Raw genomic sequence first — 25,416 nt, forward strand, 5'->3', positions numbered from 1 at the left:
TGTTTATTATATTTGAATACATTTTTGAGAAGTCTGTGCCTACAACTATCTTAGCAGACAAACTTGAAATTGGAAATGAGAAATTAAATAGAGAAAGGAAGGAATAAAATGAGAAAACACGCACCATTAAAAAGGGTAAGAATACACATGCAGCGTATCTTAAAACCCAGTAAGCTTGCCACTTGATAAGTGAAAAATGGTTTTTAAAAAAATCTGATGAAGATGTGAAAAGGAGTTCATAGCTTATCTGAAAGTCCCAAATGTCTTCTGCTGATTTTGAATGCCTGCATCGCTGAATGTATTTACTTGTACTTTTACATAATATTTATTGTCTAAGGTTACAGGAACTAACTCAGTAAAACAATGTATGTGTGTTGGGAAACATAAGCCATGAAAATTTACATATACTGTACCACTCTTGTAAATGTTAAAGCAACTCTGTAGGGTAGGCAAGTATTATCTACATTCTTTTAATTCAAACTTTTCCAGCTTAGGGGTCTCCAAATGTTTTGGATGGCAACTTCCATTAACTCTTGCCATAACTGCTGTGCTAGCTGGGGCTGATGGGAATTGTAGTCCAACACATTTGGAGGACATCAGGTTGGGGAAGGCTGTGTTAACTGACAGAGTAAACCCACACCAAATTAGCAACTGTCCACTGTAAAAAAGGAAAAAAGCTTGGGGTTTATTCTAAGTTCTTCCTGCCCCGTCATAGAAGGAAGTAGCACACCATTCACTCTCCTTTCATAAGCAAAAGAAAGTGTAAAGGAAAGTAGGAGTGGGAAATTAGAATGAATTAGGAAAGATACTGGAATGAGAAATAATAAAGAAGAAAAGAAAGATATGGGAAGGTTAGGAAAATGAGAGAGATGGAAAAAGATGCAGGCTGAGCAAGAAAGAAGGAGATGCATTAAAAATGAGGAGGTGGGGGGATGCTTCCCCACTCTTTTTATTTGGGATTGAGATAATCTTCATTCCCTAACCTATAGCTAAATACTGAGACTCTCTTCCCCTCAGGGAGCGTCACAGTAGCTGAGTCCCACCCCAACCTCCCAGTTATAATTATTTAGACCTTCTATTTATATTTACTGTTAATGGTATATTAGAGATCAACCAAGGCTCTTCACAAAATGGCTGCTCAAAAACTGCACAGTTGTTCATTATAATAAGGGGTTCATTTATTAATGTACAAAATAAGGTTTTGAGGACATAGGTAATACTGTGCATATTGGTCTGGAGGCCTTGAGCCTCTAGGCCTAACATTTTCAGCCCATAAACCCTTGAGGTCTGTGGGGCTTAACTGAGGCCTTGTCTTAGGCTGGGAGTGTCTCTGAGTTGGTTGAAAGGAGAGTTCTGATAGAACAGAACTTGCAGGGGATATTTTTTTTGGGGGGGGACAAGTTGTCTTAGAATTAATGGACTCTGCAGTTCCCTGAATTCCCCTCTTCTAGTGGCTCAGTTGATTAATTGTGCATTTATCGCAGGTGTTTGCAAAATTATTGTGCATTTTATGCGACTATACTTTTGAAATGGAGAGAAATGAGTAGGATGAAAAAGAGGTGCTGAACTTTTGGCATGTATGGGGAATGAACCTGTGACCTTTAGTGTTATTAGCACCACAGTCTAACCCAGAGATGGAGGACCTGTGGCATTCCAGATGTAGCTGGACTGCAACTTCCACCATCCTTCACTGCTGGTCGTGTTGGCTGGGACTGGTGGGAGTCAGAGTCTGGAGGGCCACAGAGTCTGAGTCCTCATCCCTGTTCTAACCAGGCCTGTCTTCCCCCCACCCTCCTCCCAGCGACCCTCGTAAACACACAGCTTCTGTTGCTGGAACTGTTGACAGGTATCACAGGTTTCGACTGAGCGTTTGCCGTGACATACCTTGGCACCACTCACAGGTTAAAATAAGCAGCAAAACTGATTAAACCTAAAACTATAGATGTATGGTGCGCTACTGCTAGGGCACAGTAGATAATATACCTGTCCCTTGACTTAATAATAATAAAAGATTTCCCAAAAGATGCAGTACAAATGGAGAAATCACGTCCAACAACAGCGAACACTAGGAGGGGAAGAACTGGCAATACGTACTTAAATTAGGTACTTGTCAACCTTGAGACTCCTACAAATTGGTATGGACAATCCTCAAATCTACCTTTCCTACACTGCTAAGTTTATTGTATATCTATTAAGCTGTTCTCTAAGCTGCAGCACCAACTCCCCCATCCCTGGATATCAGATTATAGTGGATACATGCTGTACATGTGTCTTACCCTTAACATAGGGCTTCAACTATGGCCCTATTCAAGCCTCAATCACATCCTCTTTAGCTGTGCCCCATCCTACTCCTTTCTCACAAATTTCAGCGTTCTCTGACCGTTTTAGGTGCCCTTTTCTGTTCTTTTTCCAGCTCTGCAGTATCTTTCTTGAGATGGAATCACCAGAACTGTACTCTGCATTCCAAACAAGGCTGCTCCATAGATTTGTATAACGGCATTAGAGTACCGAGAGGAGCATTTTCAATCTCTTTCCTTAATAATCTCCCTAGCATGGATTTTGTTTTTCACATAGGATGCTCTATTGATTTCATTATACTGTCTACCATGATCCCAATAGTGAGTTGCACAATATATCCTAGCTGTTGCTCTGCTTCAGTACATCAACGTATGTGAGAGGTTGGAGCTTATTTTGTACCACTTTGTATCTGTATCACTCGCACTCACTTACACTGAAGCTCATTTACATTTCATTTGTGATTTTTGTTGCCTGTCCACCCAGTTTAGAGAGCGGCTAAACAGAACACATCTAGAAATCTATGTACAGTGGTACCTTGGTTTTCGAACAACTCCATAGTCGAACATTTCAGAACTCGAACACCGAAAACCTAGAAGTAAGTGCCTTGGTTTTCGAACGTGCCTTGGAAGTCGAACAGGAAACACAGCTTCCTTTTTGAGGCGTCCGCTTTCGGTTTTCGAATGTTTCAGAACTTGAACGGACTTCCAGAATGGATTATGTTCAAAAACCGAGATACCACTATAGGTGCAAAAGAAATTACAGGGACATCTGGCAAATTTACAATGAGAGCACATGTTTTTGATAGCACTTGGTCCGCTGCAACCTTGCAAACCCATTCTCCTTCACATTCATTGGGCTTTGGGGCATGAGATCTAAATAGATAGTGAGTAGCTGACATGATAGGGAAATAAATTATGTGACAAAGCCTGGAAACAGGATTATTTTGATTTCTCTGGTAGATCAGACATTGGTCTGATAAAGACCCAGGCTGAACAATCACAAACTGCAATTATGCTTGGGCCACAGATAATGTTGCCACAGTCAGGTGAACATTTGTTGTGTCCAATACTTGCTCAGCTTAGGATTGGGGCGGGGGGGGGGGGGAGAGCAGGAGAAGAGGCATCTAAAAACACTGCCAAAAAGGGCAGCTCCATTATCCTTGGCAACACAGCTGCTGCCTACAAATCTTGGGATAGGATTGAGGCAGCACCACATCACTTCCCAGAAGTGGAGTGAGCCAGAATACATTGCAACACACACAGCTGTGGCATAGCAGCCCATCATTCATTTGATCCCCAGTGGCACAAGTGGCAAGACATGGCTCCTTAAGAGAGATACCTGACTGCCCTGCAGGAAAGCGTCTGAGACACCAAATACCATAATCATTCCATCTTCAGGACCCAGTTGGCTTCCTCGTGGCACCCTGCCACTTTTGTGGCGGGATTTTATGGTGCTATCTGGCATTCTGTGAGGGCAGGAGGACTTCTGCCAAATTCTGAGGCCCCTCGGGTGGCCTAGCTCCACTTTAGGATTGCACCATTAATGCAGCCTGTTGAAAAAAGTGTCTTTGGCTACAGTCCTAACCTCATTTACCTGAGAATAAGCCCCACTGAATTCAGTAGGACTTACTTCAAGTAGACATGGTTAGTCATGAGACTTGGTAATATCATGGAGGAACATAGTGAGTTGACTTCTGAGTCCTTCTGATGTCAGTGTTGCACTTTTTCGTGACATGATTAGAAATATCATTAAAAAATACCAGCCAGGATTTTCAAGCAGATTAGTAAGAATACGAAGAGTTGAATGAGTAAATCTATTTGGGAATTAACTTTAAAGAATTTAAAATTCAGCAGAAAAAAGCAATTTAATGAAGGCCTGTAAGCTCTGTACCACAGCAGAGTTAACTAAAGGAAGGTAGTGTGACCTTTTTTCATTTCAAAAAATATTTGGAGGCTTTTTCTCAGCAGAGACTTAACCTTACATCTGAATTATTTGTGAGCTTAGAAGTAAAGTGTTGCCTACTATTGATAGAGATGTCTGTTGTGTTTTAGCAGCCTAAAAGAGATCACAGAATACAAAATAGCCAAACTGATAAAACATTAACCTAGTTCACAGATAACAGTACAGTGGTACCTCGGGTTAAGAACTTTGCTTCAGGATGAGAACAGAAATCGCAGCACAGCGGCAGCAGGAGGCCCCATTAGCTAAAGTGGTGCTTCAGGTTAAGAACGGACCTCCGGAACGAATTAAGTACGTAACCAGAGGTACCACTGTATTCCTACATCTTTTAAAAGTTCATCTCTTGAACTACCACCTTAAGTTAAAAATTCAGTCGTCGTCATCTTGTAGAGCCGGAAATTAATAATCTCTGTACTCTTCCTGAAGTGCCCGGTTTTGAATACCATGGCCTGTTAGAGCCTTAGCCACATCCAATCAAATGCCTCTGAACAGTGTAGAACTAGACCTATAAAGGTCATTCTTTATATTGACATCAGTCTATATAAGTAAAAAAAGGACTGTTGCTCTGAAAAATGTGGTTTTCCCCCTTCCTTTCAGGTGATACTTTGACCTTCCTGAAACTGTTTCTGAATACTTTTTTAATGGACATCCCGGCTACCCTCAAACTGCCTGAGATGGCAAGTCCGGCGATCAGCCCAGACTCTTCTTCCCATGAAGGACTCTCCTCCGTCAACTCCATGCCTGCATGCTCCCCCACGTCCGATTCTGAGAATCTGAGCCCAGATGAGTTGGAGCTATTGGCAAAGCTTGAAGAACAAAACAGGTAAGTTGAGTGAAGTGAGCTGAACTTGGATATAGTATGCATACACACTGGGTTGGTTAAAAAAGTTATGAATGTGAGTATTAAAGCTGAGAAACCAATCCTTCTAGTTGGGAATTGTAATGGCTTTAGGGGTTGCTTGTGCGTAAGTTACCGCCGCTCTGGGCTAGGTTGGCTGGTTAAACCATTTCTCGCTGGACAGCCATCCACTCCGTGGCTGTTCAGTCGCTGGCAGAATACGTCAGTGGGCGTTTCTTAAACCTCTTCCAGCAAAGAAGTTCTTTGACGCCAAGTCGCCGCCTACTTTCCCTGCGCGGAAGTCTTCTGCGCAGGGTGGGTGTGGGCAGCGGAGGACCTGTGCTCTCCTCGCTGGTCTCCTGCGAAGAGTCCTGGAGCCCCCTCTCTGCTTCCCCCATCGGCCCCCCTCTATCCCTGGTGTTGCGCTGATTTTCTTCCCCAGCCGGAGACCTCCCTCTCTCCCTGCTTGGCCCCTCTCCAGCATCGCTGTGGAGCCTCGCCTCCTGCGCTAGTTCCGATGGCAGTTCCCTGACAGGAATGCTGTACATAAATACATATTTTTAAATGCTTTATTGAGTATAAAGCCCATATAGTGTATAGCTCAATGCTACCAAATGGGAGATACTCTTGGACCTTGATAAATGCAGTTGTCACCTTGTTCATTCATTCAGTCGTTGCTATTGCTGAACGAATAACGTGAGCCATACTGTATGGGCAAGTTAGTCTTTACATTCTCAAGTGTTGCATATGCCAGCATTCCCTGCCAGCGTTTCCTTTTTCCCTTTGACAGGTTACTTTAGCCTAGGGATCAGCCTAGTTCTGATCACATGGAACCCCCATCAGTCCCCACCTGTCCCGTTCCTGCATACATGTTTTTAAAAAGGAAATCTGCACAAAACTTTCTTTCTTTCTCCAACCTACATTTTAGTGGTTCAAGCAGGATGCCTTTTGCATTGTTCAACCATGTTTTATTCTCACACAGTGTCTCCGGAAGCAACTGACACACACCCACATCTCATCAATCTTAGGGCCATTGGTAGCCATGTTTTCAACTTGCATGGCAACTAGCATGATTATTTGCTGCTCCAAGCAGCTCTCAGTATATATAAAAATATATGTCCCACTCAGACCACCTTGTTAGGGCTTTATTGGGATGTCCAGATTCAGAGGCAGAACTCCTCTGACCCATGATTTTGCTTGCAAGGGGTAGATCAGATGTGCTTGCCTCATAATTCAGATCACTGACATTCCTTCAGCATCCCTAAATGAACCATATATACAAATGAACCATTCATTTGTAAGCACATGAACTCGATATTAAAAATAAGATGCTGCATAGATCATTAGGGCAGCATTTCAGTCTTCTTAGGTTTTCTACCTTGTTGGACTTCAGAACCTCTAAAAATCAGAGGCCAGGTGGAATAACTTGCTGAGACACTAGAATTAGCAGACTTTCCACTGTTTCTCCATTTGAATAAGGACTGAGTGCAGTATTCCTCTTTCCAGCAAAGCACATGTTCTCCCATGTAGCAATCAGTGACCTGAGTGCATGTTGGATTTCATTGTTCAGATGTCATTGTCTAGGTGAGGCTCCATTCTTTTTAGAGACAGAAGTTTTGCCAAAGTATCCAAGCAGTGTGTGCTAGACTGAGTAGGCAGGCAGTGAGAGCTCTGTTTTGGCATTGCCTTTCTGTTTTTTGATTTGCCTGGATTCGACAGCTGCTCATATCATATAAACAACTGTAGATTTGCTACTTTCAGTAGCTCTATGGTAGCTTCCTTTTACTGAATGCCCTGCTTGATTTCTAAATGGCCATGTGGTGGCATCCGAACATCAAATGATCATGACAGCCAGATAACCTGTAATGGAAAGTGACAAATGTTGAATTGAACAGGCAAAGATTTCTTGGTAACTTGTGTCTGGTTGTTTCTTTGAAATACTTATCTCTTTGACCTAATGTATAACAGCTCTTTTCCTAATCTAAAAGCTGTTTTGTTTACCAGACTGTTTTATCATGGCTGCTTCACTTGGGATTGAGAATTAGTAAAGTAGAAAACTGAGAACACCTTGCTGATGAGTAAGCATAAGTCCTTTATAGCTGCCTGAGGAATCAAATTCTGCTGAGCAGTGTATAATGAACAAGGTTTTCTTAATATTTATAGGAATTATATTGCCCTTCGTGTTTCTAAATCTGTTTTAAAAACGGTGATGTGATTTTGGCTAAAGGCTTCAGGTGCTTATCAAGTTGATGGGTAGAATAATCTAGTAGGGGATTTCATTGAAAATGATTTGTGAAAGTAACAGAATTCAATTTGTCTTAATTCTCTGGTCTTGCATTTGAATATAAATTATACCTTTATTTAAAATAGAAAATGGGTGAAGCCGAGATGTGCCATAGACACGGAGAGGTTTTCTTATCATTCTTGACTCTTACTGCCTGAGATCTTAATCGTTAAATTGGGGTCTGTTGAGGAATGTGCTTTGTTCTCCCACCACCTGCTCTTACCGGTGTGGTGCAGCGCGGGGAACGACTTCCAGGTTGATGGCACCTGTGTGCGTGCGCATGCGCACAGGTGCTCCTCCTACCTGGATGTGCACCGGAAATAGTGTGCGCGCATGCGTGCGGGACGAAGAAGCGACACACACGCTTTAGCCCATCCTCCGACAGACAGAACGTGGATCAGCCCATCGTTTGGTAAGCTTGCCAACCCCTGTGTTACAGACTCCATCAGCAGACAAACTTTGCTGTGTTTCATGTGATATGTTTGTAGCTGTTTTACCTCTGGAGATGCTTTATATGCTGCTAGAAGAGCTGGCATGTCAAAAAACTTGTGTGCAAAAGCATTTCAACTTAGTTCAACTGGAAGCTCTGTGCATACCAAGTGTAACTGAGGAGTCCTACTTATGTGGTAACTTAGATGTTGATGCACTTGCATAGCTCTGAAGGTGTAACCTGATTGTGGGGCTGGTAGGGATGCTACTAACAGGCTGTCATTTTCCCAGGCTTCTGGAAGCAGATTCCAAATCCTTGCGCTCCATGAATGGCTCGCGAAGGAATAGTGGGTCCTCTTTGGTCTCGAGCTCTTCTGCCTCATCCAACTTGAGCCATCTTGAGGAAGATACCTGGATCTTGTGGGGGAGGATTGTAAATGAATGGGAAGAATGGCGGAAAAAGAAGGAAAAACTGCTCAAGGTGAGGGAGTCTGCTCAGGCGATGGGCAGTACCCATGACGGTGCATGAATACTCCTCCTTCTCTCACAAGAAGTATTGTAAAAACAAGAAGTGATATGGTTGGCTTGTGACAATTGCTTTTAATTTTCATACTGTGTTGTCTCAATTGTAAGTAATGAAGCTAATGAATACTTTTAATTATAATAACACAAGTGTGATTGCATAAACTCTGTAATCCTTTTCACAATTGTACACACTTACATCACAGTTGTGGGCTAATGTGTAAGTAATGTGCCTGTGGTTGTTTGAGGGGAGCAGAATTTATCAGAGACAAGGTATTGGAGGGAAGGAAAGTTTTATTTATACAATGCCACCGATGTACATGGTAATTTGCAAAGAATGCATAAAAAATTATGGTGCAATCAGTTAATAGTTACAAACAGAGAACTAGATAGTGAACAGAAATTCTCTGCCAATAGAATTTTGGTTACAGTTTTGAAAGCTTAACTATTTTTTTTCATGTACTCCCTTCTCTCCTACCAAGCTGACTTATTCCAATATGCTGTGATCATGAGGTAATTGTTTTGCGTCCAGCGTCCTCCTTAGTTTATACCAAAGGTTTAAAATATGCAGCCTCCTTATGGTATATTGAGCAGAACTGTGGACAGGATTTGGGCTTGGGAGTCCTACTTCACAAATGCTACTTGGGGTTTCTCATACTTTGTTTCTCTCTCCCCCCCCCCTTAGGAGCTCATAAGGAAAGGAATTCCCCACCACTTCCGAGCCATTGTTTGGCAACTTCTGTGCAGTGCCACTGACATGCCAGTGAAGAATCAGTATTCAGAGTTGTTAAAGATGTCTTCTCCTTGTGAAAAGCTGATCAGGAGGGATATTGCCCGGACATACCCAGAACACGAGTTTTTTAAGGGACAGGACAGTCTGGGCCAAGAGGTCCTCTTCAATGTTATGAAGGCAAGTAGGAATCTCCCTAATGAAATTGCTTTAGAACTCAACACTCAGTGCTTGATGCTCCAAAAGTCTGATCCTTTCTTATTCAGGCATTTCATGAATTGAACTTTGCAAAGTGGCTTAACCTGCACATCAAAGGAAGACTTCTAGCTGCCTAGAGTTTGGGTATTAGCATTCATAATTCATAAGACAAAATGTGTGGTATCTATGCACTACTTTCATCTGCTCTGTAAAATCTTGGTACCATAATACATGCTAGTTTCTCTGCCCCTTAAATTACATGGGCCTTGTCACATGGATCCCTGAATCCCTGCATACAGCTTTATATTAGGGTACTTGAACTATTCTTCTTTTTATATCTAGAAATTCTCCTGAGACAGCCTTGATAAGAACTGATGCTCCTTCAGCTCTCAGTATCATGAAATATACCAGCCATGGATAGTTTCTAAAGGAATTGCTTGACTTCCACAGTGGGGAATGGGGTGTTTATTGCTTTGCAGACCTTTCTAATGCCATTTTTTTGTAGCAAATAATTTTATGGCTTGTGGCTAACATCAATCTGCTGAACAGCTGTAGGTTCTGCCTAGCAGAAAACACACTGTGATATCCAGTTTGTTTGTGTCCAGACTTTGGGAAATTAAAACTTAAATACAATTTAAAAATTCCAGCTATGTAATAAAGCCATTTGGTGGTAAAGAGAACCAACCTCTAGCAGGATATGCATTGTGGGAAGCAGGAATTAAGAAAGCCAGTTGATAAAGCCACACACACCACAGACCACCCCATCTTAGAACCCAGAACTTTGCAAATTACAGAAAACTTTGGAAGGGCTGTCACTGTGCCAGACATGGGAGAGAAGTCCCTTGCCCTCCACTGAGTCCTCTACACATGCAGAGAACTTGAGGATGTCTGTCTTGCTTCATGCCAGACATTGGAGAAGGAAATAGGCAGTCCCTCTTGTTCTCCTGTTCCCATTTTTTGATGTGTGGTGTGAAGTGACTCATCTGTTACTTTAGAAGTGACTCATCTATTGGTACGGGAGTCACTGATGACCACACATAATTGACTGCCAGAGGCAAAATTTTGTTGACTTCTCAGGGGAATATAAGATGTAGCTATGCCTGAGATGGAGGTGTTTCTGCACATTGCTCTTTGATGTAACTACACTGTGCCATTGGGATAGCTTAGCTATGCGTTCCTCCTTCCCAGTTGGCTTTGTAGTTGACACAAGGATTGCAGCTGAACCGCAGTCTGGAAAGACAAATGCTTAACCTGCTGTATAAAGAGGAAGAGCTGGACAGATGCTGAAGCTAAGCCAATTCAATAAATTCCCAACTTCCCAGAAAGAAATGCAGAAGGCATATCCTGAGAACCTTAGAAGAAGGGAAATTCCCAGCCAGGAGCTTCAGCTAATCTTTAAAAAAAATGTGTTCTGTGTGTTTTGGGGAACAAAGCACTGTTCTTAAGTACTTAAAGGTATACATCTCTTCATTTAGTTCCTTTTTTCAAAACAACAACAATGATTTGAATTTTAATTGTATTAAGGTCCTCATTTTAATCTTGATTTGTAGCATTATTGCAGAAACATTTGTAGAAATATTTTCTGCCATTCTCCTCGTGTGTATTAAGCAGTGACTTGAATGACATGGTCTGGATCCTTCCCAGTTCCCCTCCCTTTCCCACTGCTGATATTTGAAACTTTCCAGCATTAAGAAAATTCTGTGTGTGGTTGAACATGTTGTGTCAAAACTCTGCCTCGTAGTTGTGTGTTTTAATTGTGCTTCAAATCCCTTTGGACATTTTGTGGTTGTATTTTGAGCTCTAGGTGTGCTAATCTGGACCAGCTGTTGCTTAAGGTTTGCTTTTCTTTCAGGCTTACTCTCTAGTAGACCGTGAGGTTGGGTACTGCCAAGGCAGTGCATTCATCGTTGGACTGCTCCTGATGCAGGTTTGTGCAACATGGGAGTAGATATCTGGCCTGAACCTAAGTGTTCATCTTTACTTGGGAGCTTATGGAACAGTTCAGTACCTTGCGAAATATTAAAACAGGTTATAAATCTAGTTGCTTGCCCCTTAGCATTGGTCAGTGCCAAGCACAAATTTTAACTGGGTTTGACTACATTATTAAAGTAGCTACTTTAGTAGAAGGAAACATTCTCTTATATGACCCTACCTTATTAAAGTTTTTGATATTTCCAAATGGTTTCAGCTAGACAGGCTTTCCCTACCTTGGGTCCCCACATGTTGTTGAGCTACAGCTCCTATCATGCATGGCTATTGGCCATGCTGTCTGTGGATGATGGGGCTTGTATTCCAACAGCATCTGGGGAGCCTGGGTTGGGAAAGGCTGAGCTAGAAGCAGGCCTAAAAAATCTCCAGGCACCTATATTAATGCTAGTGCCTAGGAATTTTGAAATCCATTATAGGGTAAGTCCTACAAATGTGGGTATTTTTCTGGCCCAGGCTGGAGGAATGTAATCTAGAATAAACACAATGAATGAAGATATTTTTTCAGTTACATTCACTGTTGGGCCTATGTTTGGACTAGGAGCTGGGCTTTCAAGGCATCTTTTTGATATCCCGCCGTCACTCCTTTGTACTAATGTCATCCATACAAGAGTGGAAGCCTATTCATCAACTTTAGTAATGAAAAACCATATGGAATTTCAAGTGCTTCAAAACAAAACAAGTTGCCATTACTTTAAACAGTGATGGGTAGAGTGTTATGCATATGTCAGTATAAAATGGGGGTATCTGATTTAGAAGAAGCATCACTGAAAAATCCATTTTTGAGAACACATCATTTTATTGCTGCAAATGAAAACTAATACTAGTTTAGGCACTAGAAGTATCCATTATAATACAACAAGAACAGCAGTGTCCTGCTGAGAAGCCCTAATGCAGTGTACCAGAGAAGAACAATTATACAATGTGTTCCCATATCCAGTTAATTGAAGTTATTCATACTGAATGCACTTAAGATTTGTGTTACTTGCACAAATATTGACTCTGTGAATACAGTAGATAGAATGTTTTTCTTGAATACTTTTGTGGCAACATGGCGGTTACCTGTTGAACATACAAACAGATAATGGATCCATCTAATGCAGTGTTGTCTACATTGATTTGCAAGAGCATTCCAAAGGCAAGCATCTTGCCCACTTCTGCTCCCTAGGCCCCATTTAACTGGAGGTGCAAGGGATTGAAACTGACATTTTGTGCAAGCAAAGTATATGTTCTGCTATTGGTATCACCTTTCCCTGTTGCATTCTTTATTTTTTTAAAAAAGGGGGGGGATCTGTGGTGATACCAGTCTTGTGTGTCATAATTTCCTTTTGATACAGAATCACTTTGAAGAAGCTTATGCAAGCATCTTGTCTCATTTCTAGATGCCTGAAGAAGAGGCGTTCTGTGTGTTTGTACGTCTGATGCAAGAGTACAGATTACGGGAGCTGTTTAAACCCACTATGGCTGAGCTAGGGCTCTGCATCTACCAGTTTGAGTACATGCTTCAGGTAAAAAAGACTGCATTTGTCGTGCATAAAGAAGCTTCTAAGGGTACAAGTTGTTAGACTGTGCATTACTTCCCTCCTGCCTCCTAAAAATCCTGTGGCCGTCTCAAGTACATCAGCTTTATTATTTTAGGGCAATAAAGTTAAGGATACTAATTACTATACGTGTGGCCCTGCCTTTGAGAATCCAGTGTCCTGACTCTGGGAATGCAACTGTGATGCTCAAGACTTGCTGTTATTCCTCTTGATTAAGAGCTGTGTTCTGTGTCTCTTCAGGAGCAGCTGCCTGAACTGAATATCCACTTCCGTTCTCAAAGCTTCCTTACCTCTATGTATGCATCATCCTGGTTTCTTACCCTCTTCCTTACCACCTTTCCTCTGCCTGTGGCCACTCGAGTGTTTGACATCTTCATGTACGAGGTAAAGCATTCGATATAAAAATGTGAAGGGGGGGGGGAAGACACAGGGCTACAGGAAGAGCAGCAGTGAGAGCATGACCTGTTTAATGTGACATATCACAACAAGTCTGCATATATCGAGGAAGAATTAATGGCTGATTTTTAAACTAAAATTGCTCCAGGCTGCTGTGTGCTATGAAATGTGGATTGTGTAAAGACATAGTGTAAGAGTCTAAATATTTTAGAAAAAAACCTGGATCAAAGAGTGGTATTCAACTAAATCCTTGCCAGAGTGCAATAGCTTCTGCTTGCACAATGGGACTCCCCCCCCCCATGTGTGTGTGCCCTGTGCTGTCCCTAAATCTCTCGAGGGGGGGACCCTCAGAATAAACTTGGGGAGCACATGTGGGGAAGCGGGGGGGGGTGTCCTGTTGTGGAAATGGGAGCCATTTCATCCATACAAGGATTTATCGTATTGGCCTGAACTGGCCACTTTTTTTCCAAATTCCAAGCATGGAAAGTTAAAGTGCGGCTTAAATTCGCGACCTTACAAAAGTTGGCTTTTATGATATTTCTGCTGAAACAGACATACGGTAAAACGGAACGAGTTTGAGTGCCTGCGGAATTTTAAGGGAGCGGCTTATATTTGGGTATTGTCTTTTTTTCTTTTTTCCCTTTGAGTTCTAAAGGTGCAGTTTATATTCAGGTGTGGCTTATATTCGGGCCAATGCGGTACTTAGTGCTATGTTGAATCAACCAGAAATAAACATGTTACTTTCAGCATTCTCATCTGCTGTCAGAAACTGACCCATGCCCAGGAACTCCACAAAACTACAAGGAAGTTGTTGTCATCTTGTGAACCGCCCTGAGACCTCCGGGTATAGGATGATGTATAAGTTGAATTAATAATAATAATAATAATAATAGTAATAATAATAATGTACACTGCGTCCATCTCTCCTACGCCACTAGCCCAGGTCTGTGTAAGAAAGTGTCTGAATAATATTCTGTTTAAAAGTGACACCGCTTCCATAAAAAAGGTGATGTAGCCAAACACCAGCTCTTCAAAATATTGCAGATTACAGAACATCCCTTTAAACGAAGTGTCTTCAAATGCTGTAAAAAGAGCCCTGCAGGATCAGACCAAAGGCCTTATCTGCTGCATCCTGTTTCCTGCAGTGGCCAATCAGATACCTAATGGAAAGTTCACAACGGGGAGGAAATGGGAAACAAACCCTCCCCCTCTGCTGTTACCTAGCAACAGGTGTACAGAGGCCTACTGCCTGTGATCCTTGAGGTAGTATATAGCCAAAATTATTAGCAGCCGTTAATAGCCTTATCCTCCATGAATTTGTCTAATCCCCTTTTAAAGACATCAAAGTATTATCTCAGCTTCATTTGTCACAGAATTCTGTAATTGTGTTCATTTATACTTGTGCAAATGTGCTAGCATCCATATGCCTGCTGCTGCTTAAGCAAGTTGTTAAGTCGTGTTCAATTCAGAGCTCTCTCGGCCTAATTTGGCAATGGATGAGCCAACATATTCCCTGGATGATGTGCTCAAGCGGATTGATGATTTTATTGGGGGTTGAAAACTAGATATATTTCTTTTCTGTTGGATATCTTCTAATCTCATTTGCATTTCCACTTCATAGGAAATGTGGCTTATTCCTCAATTGCTCCATAGGCTTACTCCGAACCATGGGAAACTCCATTTTGGGGTGGAGCCCATCTAACTTCTGCTGACTTCTTACAGGGATTGGAAATAGTCTTCCGTGTGGGGATGGCTCTTCTGCAATTCAACCAGGCTGAACTGATGCAACTGGACATGGAGGGGATGTCACAGGTCAGCTCTATGGTGAACTGTAGGACTAGAGGTAGACTTGCTAGTTTCTGTCTCTCATTCGGATACCCGTATGGGGGAGAAAGACATGAAGGGGAAATGGAAGTGGAAGGCTGGTTGAGAACTGACACATCTTTGGAACATCCATTTCAGCCTGACTGTGCCTGAGGGCAACGGCTCACGGTCCAAATTCTGGCAGCTCCCTATTCTTCTGCAGTTTGATTTATGTGATGAGCCAGTCAACTTGTTTTCACTATCAGCTGTTGGGATCTAGAAGCTGCTTGCAGGGGCATACAGTCTGCTCAAGGCCTGACCAGAGTCTCAATGCCCACTTGCATTCCAGGGGGCAGCTTTGAATGCTTCTCAGTCTTTTGTGGTACTATATAAGCATTCCAAATGGGATGCTGTATGAGTAACATGTCTGTAATAATAGAATCATAGAGTGGTAGAAGAACAATAATAGAATCATTGAGTGGTAGAAGAACAATAACAGAATCAGAGTGTGGAAGTGTTTGAAGGGATCCATAGGGTCCTCTAGTGCAACCCCCTGTAGGAATCTCAACTAAAGCACCCATGGCAGATGGCCATCCAACCTCTGCTTAAAAACCTCCAAGGAAGGAGAATCCACCACCTTCTGAGGGAGTCCATTTCACTGTTGAACAGCTCTTGCCATCAGAAAGTTCTTCCTGATGTTTAGTTGGAATGTCCTTTCTTGTAATATTATAGCCCTTTTAAGATACCGGTGTATGTTGGCGTTTGGAATCTACCAAGTAAGGAAGAGAAGTATCACAAGAAAATACCTTGGGCTGCAATCCTAAGCCCACTTAACTGGCAGCAAATGTCCTTGAACTCAGTAGGAAATAATTCTGAGGAGACATGGCTGGGATTGCAGTGTTACTAAGTGCAGCTCAGTTGGGACCTTTCGTTGCTTTTTTGCAGTTGCTAATACCATTAGTGTTGAAATATTGAGGTGAGAGGGAGAGTATACGTTCTTACTCTGGCCATTCAAATATCTATTTTGCTCCTACTTTTCCTACAGTAATTCTAAAAGGAAGGTAAGGAAACCAAACTTTAGAAGTCGCTTTGAGTTTTCCTGGTTTTGAGACTTAAGAGGGCAGAGACTAGAACTGCCACAGGTGGAGAAAGACAATGTCCCACTGTGATAGGTATTGGAAGTCATATGCAGGATTAGCTAGCACTAGGAAGGGTGGGCTTGCATTTGGGGTAAGTACTATCCACCCAACTGGGTGGCAAATTGCAAGGTTGAACTTACAAAGTTTAAGCCTTTAGGGCTAAAGACATAATGCCAGAAAAAAATTGCTGAAGGTACAGAAACAAAAATGGCAGTAAAAATCAATCTAAATTGTGTTGACTCACAACTTTGAAGTGTCAAATCTTCTGAAAGCTGATCCTGGTTCTTCACCCTTGCAGAAGGAGCTTGCGAGCAATTTCAGCTGACGGGTTGCATAAAAACGTTTTAAGTATATGGCCAGGACCTATCCCATTTGTAATATTTTCACTGTGAGTTTTGTGTTAAACACATTCTTCTCCTGAAATAAATCTAGTCTGTCTATACCAGATCTCCACTGCAGGTCAACCCAGTTTTCCCATAACATGATAACATGGAATACATCTTATTCAAAGCCTTTATACTATACTCTTTAGCTGGAAAATCACCCAGAGTCAAAACAGCATAGTCCCTGCCTTCAGGCTTACAGTCTAAAAAGGCACTCACAAATTGGGGGGGGGGGGGGGAGGGATAGGGAGTGAAAGCAGAAATATTGGTCACCAAATGATTAATGTTACAAGGTTCTCATAGTGATCAGCTTGGATGGGAACAGGCTGCTCACAGTTTAAAAAGCAGGCCTTGGCAGATCCTTAAAAATAGCCCAGCGACCCAGCCTTCCTAGAAGTTGGCCATAGAGAATGGGGCCTAGCTGGAATCTGCCAGCTTCTTCTCATTCCTGTCACATCAAGTGGTCTAATCGGGGACAGTTGATAATACGGCACACATGCAGACCAGAGAAGGTAATCCTGACACTTCTCGCAAGGAAGTTGGCACCGGGGGCCTCTGTGAGGGCAGAGAAGGGCCCCACCCCAGCTGGTGACAGCAGAGGTGATTGAAGGTGGCAGTTCCTTGCTGCCTGTTGCTTGCTGCTTTGACACTGTTTTAGGAGGTGCTGTCAAACACTTACAAGCTATCTTATAGCAAAGGATGGAGCCTATAGGCAGCCTGTTTTGAGGCCTGCCCTGTGTGTTTGGTGTGTTGCACATGTGCCTTGAGGTGGGAAAGAGTTAACGTTTTTAAAGTGCTTTTAATGCACTAAAACAAATGTGGTCAGGAGTGCTCCCCCCCGCCCACTTCCATTCCAGACAGTAATGCTAGATTGTGTGATTCTCAAGAGGTAAAATTCAAGTGAGCAGCACTTAGAAGTGTTATATCACAAGAGGCATTCCAAAGACTGGCCACTCCCTCTGTCTTAGCTTTCTGGGAAGGAGTAGATACAATTAAGCTGGACGTTAGAAGCAGGTTTGCTGACCAGGGAATGCATCCTAGGCACATTCTGACTTCAGTGTTGCCTTTTTCACAGTATTTCCAGAAGGTGATTCCTCATCAGTTTGAAAACTGTCCTGATAAGCTGATCTTTAAGGCTTACCAGGTCAAATACAACCCTAAGAAAATGAAGCGGTAAGTATTACTTTATCATATATCTCATACATAAGTGTCTTTTGTCGCTTTCTTTGGAAAGCTGTGTAGGTTGATGTGGGAAGTCTCCTGAACAGCTACAGTGGTACCTCGGGTTACATACGCGTCAAGTTACATATGCTTCAGGTTACAGACTCCGCTAACCCAGAAATAGTACCTCAGGTTAAGAACTTTGCTTCAGGATGAGAACAGAAATTGTGCTCCGGTGGCATGGCAGCAGCGGGAGGCCTCATTAGCTAAAGTGGTGCTTCAGCTTAAGAACAATTTCAGGTTAAGAACAGACCTCCAGAATGAATTAAGTACTTAACCTGAGGTACCAGTGTATATCGAAGGAATTTCTCTTGGAGGAATTTTTATTGCCAGAAGCAGGGTTTTCTGTTATGATTGGTGGCACGTAAAAGGGGCCTTTTCACCAGATAGTGTTTGTGAGAAGTGGTCATGGACTATTGCTGAAACTTGGACACGGTAGCACCTAATTTTGTTGACTGTAGCCACAAAACACCTTTTCTTATGGGTGTTTGTCTCCTTCAGCTCACAAGACCTGAGGTGATACCCTGCTGTGCCCACACATTAACAGAACAGACTTCCACCTGCCCAATGGGACTTCCCTTTCCTCTTCTACAGTCCTCTGCACACCCACCAAATATGCTTTGGAGGGCTGGAAGACCCCCTGGAGCAGGATTTGGGACATTTAGGAGGCTGCAGGGCGGAGGAGCAGGAGGAGGAATCCACTCGCTCAGCATCATGTTGGATGTTGCCCCTGCTGTCCAGAATTAACTCAATCTTATGTGTGTTTATTACTTTCCTTGTGCGCTTCATGTGTTTTAACAATCCCTTTACAATCACACATTAACATAATTAAAGTGCAAGTCAAGTAAATTGACCCAGTCAAAAATAAACTCCCATTCCTACCCTAAGCCCATTCCAACTATGTTGGCTGTATAATTTGGCAGTCTTTAAACATTAATGGGAAGGGAGAGAGAACTTGGAACCATTGTTTGTAACAAAAGTTCAAAGAGGGAGACTAAATCTGATCGGAAACCCTTCCTGTGCCATGCTCCTAAAATATGGTGCTTTCACTAATTGCTAAGATGCCAAGTTCTAACCGGCAGTAAGTGTATGTGGAGATTTGGAATCTGCAGTGAAAATACTGATGGTTATCCACCAAAAAACCTCTCTATGGCTTGTCCTTTTCAATGGGTTTGTTCATCCTCCTTTAAGCTTACAAAGAACACCCACAAAAATCACATGATTTCAAGGACATCCATGGTAAACAAGGGATGTGGGTGGCACTGTGGTCTAAACCACTGAGCCTCTTGGGCTTGCCAATCAGAAGGTTGGCGGTTCGAATCCCCGCGACAAGGTGAGCTCCCGTTGCTCGGTCCCAGCTCCTGCCAACCTAGCAGTACGAAAGCACGCCAGTGCAAGTAGATAAATAGGTTCTGCTCCAGCAAGAAGGTAAACGGCATTTCCTTGCGCTGCTCTGGTTTCAGTGTTCTGTTGCGCCAGAAGCGGCTTAGTCATGCTGGCCACATGACCCGGAAAAACTGTCTGGCACAAAACGCCGGCTCCCTTGGCCTGTAAAACGAGATGAGTGCCGTAACCCCAGAGTTGTCTGTGACTGGACTTAACTGTCAGGGGTCCTTTACCTTTTACCTCGGTAAATATTACATTGGGGAAACTCCACTCCTAGTCAAAATGAAGCAAGCAGAAAACAATCCTGAAGGGTAAGGTTAGTGTTTGAATTAGTACATCAAAAAGCACCCAATACTAAAACTTAACTTTCCCTGTGTTTTTTTGTTCGCTCAATTTAAGATAAATTTCAGGGGTTGGAAAGAACATGGTATGGCTTTTTGTGGAACTAGCTAATTGTGTACCTTACATCCTAAATATAAAATCTGTTTAAAGATAGGAGATCCTGGCTGCCTTTTAACATATTTGTGAACTGGGGTCCCATCTATTTTATTTATTTTTATCTAACAAAAATTCTGTATTGTTTGATTGTAATAAAAACCCTGAGCTTTTTACAAGAAATATTAAAATCACTAAGAGTTAAAAACAATGAAACATTTTAAATATCGTTAAAATGAATAGCAAGAAGATTAAAACATATCATGTGTATCTAGATAGGCTTGCACCGAAACAAAAATGCTTTAGCAAGTGCAAAAAAAGAGGGAGGGAGGGAGAGAGAGAGAGAGAGAGAGAGAGAGAGAGAGAGTCAGTCCAGTGAAGGTGCCTGCGTAATTATCAGTAGGCAGGTGGGAACAAAGTGTTGGTGCTGTTACACTGAAAGATCTCACAAGCATTATGTGACACCTGTAACAGTGCCAGTTCCACAGGTTAAAGCACTTGAGTGGGCACATAAGGGATAAGGCAATTCGGCCTCAGTACAGAGTAGCATAAGAGTGAGTGTAAAATACCGTGTTGTCGGAGACTAGAAACACAGATGGCTTTAGGGTCAATATGTTAACTGCTAGCGGTTGCAGCTGAATCATATATTACCATTCCTTATTGACTTAATTGGAAGTTTAAAAGTCTCCTGAGCGTGCGACAAATACTGCAGGCAGCCTTGTGTCACTTCGTAATCATGAAGTGTGACCCGGGAGACTTTGGAGTTGTGTTTGTCCAGCATGGATGGTTAGCTATTCCAGTCCTTGGCTTCTCTAGCAGCCAGATTGGGTGCAACTGTAGCAAATCTGATTTTTGCATAGAAACGGGGGTTGGGATCTGGTTTAAGGAGCAGAAAAAGGCATCCTGGTGAAGGCAGCTTAACCTCACAGGCTGCTCACCTTCCTACAGTTCATTGCCCAGACTTTTGTACCAGAAATGAGCCTAGCTTGGAGAAAATAAACCAAGGCAGGCAGTGCCAGTTCATTAACTGGCAGGCATGGGGAAGCCTATTACCCATGTTCCTTAAATTCTAACCCAGATAGACTTCTTTCAATGTGATGGGGGCAGATCAAGTGTTAAATGCACAGATGTGCTGCTATCATATCAGGCTTGTCTCAGAGCATCTCCAGAGTGCTGGCGTTCTGTAGGGAGAATCAGGGTGAACTGTATTTTGCCTGTGTTGCAGACTAGAGAAGGAATACACTGCAATCAAAAACAGAGAGATGGAAGAGCAGATTGAAATCAAGGTAAGCTGCCTCCTTACCTCCCTCCCCTGTACATTCCTGCAGTTGTCTTGCACATATGGCAACATATAGAACAAAAACTTGGGCGTTCCCCATGCTTCCTTTCCCAAAAAAGCAAGTCAACTTACTCTTTGTTCTTCCAGTGCAAGGCCTCAAGACACTGTTATCCTAAGGGTGTGCAGTGTTGTCCAATGGTCAGATCACATAGATGGTTTTGCTGTTTCATAGCAGTGCCTTGTACCCTTGGTATATTGGTCCTTCTGTCTGCTGCAGGGCTTGCATTCTTTCTACTGTGTCCTCTGCTGTTATAGAAACTCTTGCACTTCAGGCAAAAGTTCAAGTGCTCACATACCTTGCCTCCTTTTGTGTCATTCAGTGTACCTTAGTTCTTTTAAAAGCATTCCTTTTATACTGAACTTTAAGATCTGTCTCTCTCTCACTCTCTCTGGTGTAATGCTTGCTTCCTGGTTATTCAATCAGCTGGTTGTGCAGATGGCTCTAGCTCGGTGTTCAGGTTTTCAGCATAATTTCTGCATGCTGGCCATCGCTTAACAAAAGCTGATTCTTACAGATTAGAATGCATGTTGACTTTGATCTCGCTTGCAGAGGCTCCGTTCTGAGAACCGTCTTCTGAAACAGCGAATTGAGACCCTGGAGAAGGTGAGGAGAGTACCCGGCCGCATGAAAATTCACTTCCTCCGCTTCCAGACTAGTTTGGCCACCAAAAATGAGGCCTTACACAACCGACTGTCCCGGTTGACTGTGGACACTATTCAGGGTGCTAGCCATTAGTCTCTGCTGCGTACCTTCACAGAGACTGCTGGGGGTGTTTTTATTTCAGGAGGGTAGGGAGTAATATATGTCCGAAGCAGTGTTACTCAGCTCTCTCACAACCTTTGCTGGTAATGAAGAAGCGGCAAAACCTTGGTGATCTGCTGCCTGCACTCTTTAAGATGGAAAAAGTAAACTGCAGGAGCTGCAGACACATGATTAGCCCAAAAAACTTCAGCTTGGATGATAACTTAAAACAGAAGCAACTTTTATTATATTCTGGACACTCCAAGCCTGCTATTGGGACTTAACTGTGCGGCAATTGAACCTTTCATTGTTTTTCAGCTCTGCTGTGCCATATACCTCAGATGACCTTATTTTGTGCTAAATATTAAAGTTTTACATGAAAAATATAGAAGTTATTTGGCCCCGTTTTGATGTACTGTTAACAGAGATCTTGGAGACTTGCCCAGAGCCAGCAACTCCAGGGAGTCTGGCTAATTGGAGACTGGGCAACACACAAGTTTGACTCCTAAAATAAGATATCTTCCATCGACCTAATGGGCAATGAAATGACAGGCCGCTGCAGCATTTGCAGGATTGAAGCGAAGTTAATGCAAGACAAGATTTTCTTGAGGGAATCCATATCTGTATGCCTTCCCCTGTGGACAGGCACAAAGCACATGCATAAAATGTGCCTTGCTTTCTCCATAAAGGGAAGTGTCGCGCTGCAGATTGGACACTGTTCTGGAATGGAAGTTCTCTACTTGGGCTCTGTTGGGTTCTTTATCTTTTTTCTTCTGTGCTTCTAGCTATAGAGTGCGTGTGTGACCTTGCTTTTGTATCTTTTTCTTTCCTTCATCTTTCCTTCCTTGTCTGGATCTCCCTCTTCTGAGTCTGTAGGAGAGTGCTGCTTTGGCAGATAGATTGATCCAGGTATGGTACAACCTTTTTTTATTTCTAATTCTCCTCTTGGTGTAACATTTCATTCCAGGGCAGAAAAACCATTCGCAGCCTTATCTTTGTGTTTGGGTTTACTTGGCACTTCCACCCAGAAGAGTTCAGACTAACAATTCTGTATTGGTTCTTGAATCACCCGTAACATTCTTTAAAGGGGGACTCTCAAGTTGCATCCATTAGATCATGTGATATTAATGATGCTACAATCCTTCCTGTTTTATGCAGCTAAGGATGTGAGCTCTGAAGCCGTAGCTTTCTACATCACTGTTTGCTGATTGGCTTTTAGCTAGAACGATGCTGACTTAAACTGGCTGAAAGTTTCTGGGTCTTAGCAGATCTATTATTATTATTATTTTAGCAGAAACAAAATTAACAATGCTCTGGCTGACTTACCTGGTTTTAGGATACAGTGCTGTAGAGACTTAAAAAATGTAGCCCTCGTCTACTTGTTGTGTGTGGGTGAGGAAAGTGTCAGAGGAAGAACCATGACACTACAACACCTCTCTTGTGTGAAAATCACTGCACAGAAAAACATTTAATGCGGTATCCTTGATATCTAATTTCTTACATAGATATCATGTCTATATGGGAAACAGCGTGCAGACTACTTTTTTTATGGAGATACTGCTTCCATAGAAAATTACATGTCTTCAGTGTGAATGCCCATCATCCTTTATTCTACAAACTCCTAGAAGAAATAAGGGTTTATTAAAGCTGCAGGGGGTTCCGTTGGAAGCTTTCTGAATGAGCTGTAGATGTGGATATTGGAAGTTTCTCCATGGTTATCTTTTTAATATGTGGATGAATTTTCTTCCAAGACACCAATATGTAAACTATAGCTGCAAGGAGGAGAAGGGGCTAAAATCATTAAAACTGCTCTTAGCTAAACATCTGCTTCTGAGTTTTGTGTGGAAATGCATGGGAATAAAACCTTCAGGATTCTGAAAAACGAGGTTCTTAATCACAGTCTTCACCAACACCTCCAGATATTTTGGATTAAATTTCCATTAGCCCCAGCCAGTATAGCTAGAGTTGATGGCCATAATAGACCAAAACATCTGGAGTGCACCTTGTTGGCAAAGCGGTTATAGCAAATTAGTTCCAACTAGTGTTTAACGTGGACATGGGTGGCGCTGTGGGCTAAACCACAGAGCCTAGGACTTGCCGATCAGAAGGTTGGCGGTTCGAATCCCCGCGACGGGGTGAGCTCCCATTGCTCGGTCCCAGCTCCTGCCAACCTAGCAGTTCGAAAGCACGTCAAAGTGCAAGTAGATAAATAGGTACCGCTCCGGCGGGAAGGTAAATGGCATTTCCATGTGATGCTCTGGTTCACCAGAAGCGGCTTAGTCATGCTGGCCACATGACCTGGAAGCTGTACGCTGGCTCCCTCGGCCAATAAAGTGAGATGAGTGCCGCAACCCCAAAGTCGGCCACGACTAGACCTAATGGTCAGGGGTCCCTTTACCTTTACCTTTAGTGTTTAACGTTGGGCTACTTTTGAACAAAATACTTTTGCTAATTATGTAAGAGTTGTGTACCACTCTGTTTAGAATTGTAAGTTAGATTATGTGGATGAGTTAACATCATCTTGACTTTCTTATACTACAGGACTCCTCTTGTATTATTGCCTCAGATGCCTGCAGGCAGAGAGGCAACTCATACAAACCCTCCCTTGGGTACAACACTTCTTTCCTTGCACTGAGATACATATATGGGAAGCTTAGTATATGCCCCAAATACTGGGCAAACTCATAAGTTGCAAACAAGGTCTGGCATCTGATTGTGGAAGTGGCATAACCAACACCAATACTGACAAATACTGCGCTTGTCCTGTGAGAATGCCACACTCAGATTTCCACGCATGGGGAAGAGCTCCGATCAAAGGGAAGGACCTCCTATTTTCTAAGAACACCAATCTTTCCCAATAAGAATACTTACTGTTTTTCTTCATCAGTGCTCTTATTGCTGTCATGGGTCCTTTCTTGTGCTGTACAAATAGGAAGTATTCAGCTGTTCAATGTTAACGCTGAATGATCCTTGGACAGCCTATTTAACCCTTATTCTAAACTAATCCTGTTCAGTTACTTAATGCTACATGCCAATGAATAAAGTTTTGCTTAGGGTCAAAAAACAGGATTAGGCTTGAACTCTGTTTTTCATGGGAATCAGAATCTTTTACAGCTCTGTTAGATTTTAGTACTGGCAGCACTGCTTGAAGTTGGGAGGTATTGGCATGATATGTAAAACACAAATCCCCACACAACTGTGGATACTGCTTCTCGTCCTGTTAGTGCAAGAAAGCACAAAAAGGACTGCCCTGTCTATGACTTCATCAGACCCCAGCTTCCTTACATGTGTACCTGCAATTTAGCTCAATAAGTTCTTAATTTGTCTGTCAGTCTTTTCATATATCTTCCCATATTATTGCTTCTGGCCCAGACTTAGATGTCTATAGACATCTCCACCCCTCTCTCATTGCAGAAATTAATCATGAAATAAAGTAGGACAGAGCCAACTGTTCAACAACAACAACAACAACAAAATGGCACTAAAAGGGGGGTGGGGAGATCTTTTCTAAAAGACCTCTCAAAGCTAACCTTCTCCCCCCCCCACGTCTGCCTGTTTCAATACCACAATTTACAGTCACAGAAATTGTGTGGGTCCCAAAATATCTCTTGAGTGTCAAAGGCCAGGGGAAAGAGGCACATCTTCTGTATTCACCAACAACTACAGTGAAGTTGCCAGACACACCATTGTCGGGGAGGGAATTCCACAACTGCCACAGAAAATGACCTCCTGGGAGGGGCCACTAGGGGCGCATCAGAAGATGGCTGACAATAACATCTCTCCGACC

General features: G+C 42.6%; 1 protein-coding gene across 6 annotated transcripts in view; it reads left to right on the top strand.

Annotated features, from left to right (window-relative positions):
- Nucleotides 1-25,416, top strand: part of EVI5L (ecotropic viral integration site 5 like) — a 52,064-nt gene that overhangs the window by 9,547 nt on the left and 17,101 nt on the right. For 2 of the 6 annotated variants that reach the window (XM_083595089.1, XM_083595092.1), the window contains exons 2-12: nt 4,855-5,080; nt 8,100-8,289; nt 9,016-9,240; nt 11,111-11,185; nt 12,627-12,752; nt 13,026-13,169; nt 14,904-14,993; nt 17,582-17,679; nt 20,774-20,834; nt 21,438-21,491; nt 22,506-22,538. In XM_083595089.1, the coding sequence (XP_083451215.1) occupies nt 4,899-5,080; nt 8,100-8,289; nt 9,016-9,240; nt 11,111-11,185; nt 12,627-12,752; nt 13,026-13,169; nt 14,904-14,993; nt 17,582-17,679; nt 20,774-20,834; nt 21,438-21,491; nt 22,506-22,538 (1,278 nt within the window). In that variant the 5' untranslated portion in view covers nt 4,855-4,898. The remainder of the gene's footprint in view (nt 1-4,854; nt 5,081-8,099; nt 8,290-9,015; nt 9,241-11,110; nt 11,186-12,626; nt 12,753-13,025; nt 13,170-14,903; nt 14,994-17,581; nt 17,680-20,773; nt 20,835-21,437; nt 21,492-22,505; nt 22,539-25,416) is intronic. The other 4 variants (XM_083595093.1, XM_083595090.1, XM_083595091.1 and 1 more) reach the window with 2 other exon arrangements.

Source organism: Podarcis filfolensis (genome assembly GCF_964270895.1).
Source record: "Podarcis filfolensis genome assembly, chromosome: 2".
Classification (NCBI taxonomy): Eukaryota; Metazoa; Chordata; class Lepidosauria; order Squamata; family Lacertidae; genus Podarcis; species Podarcis filfolensis.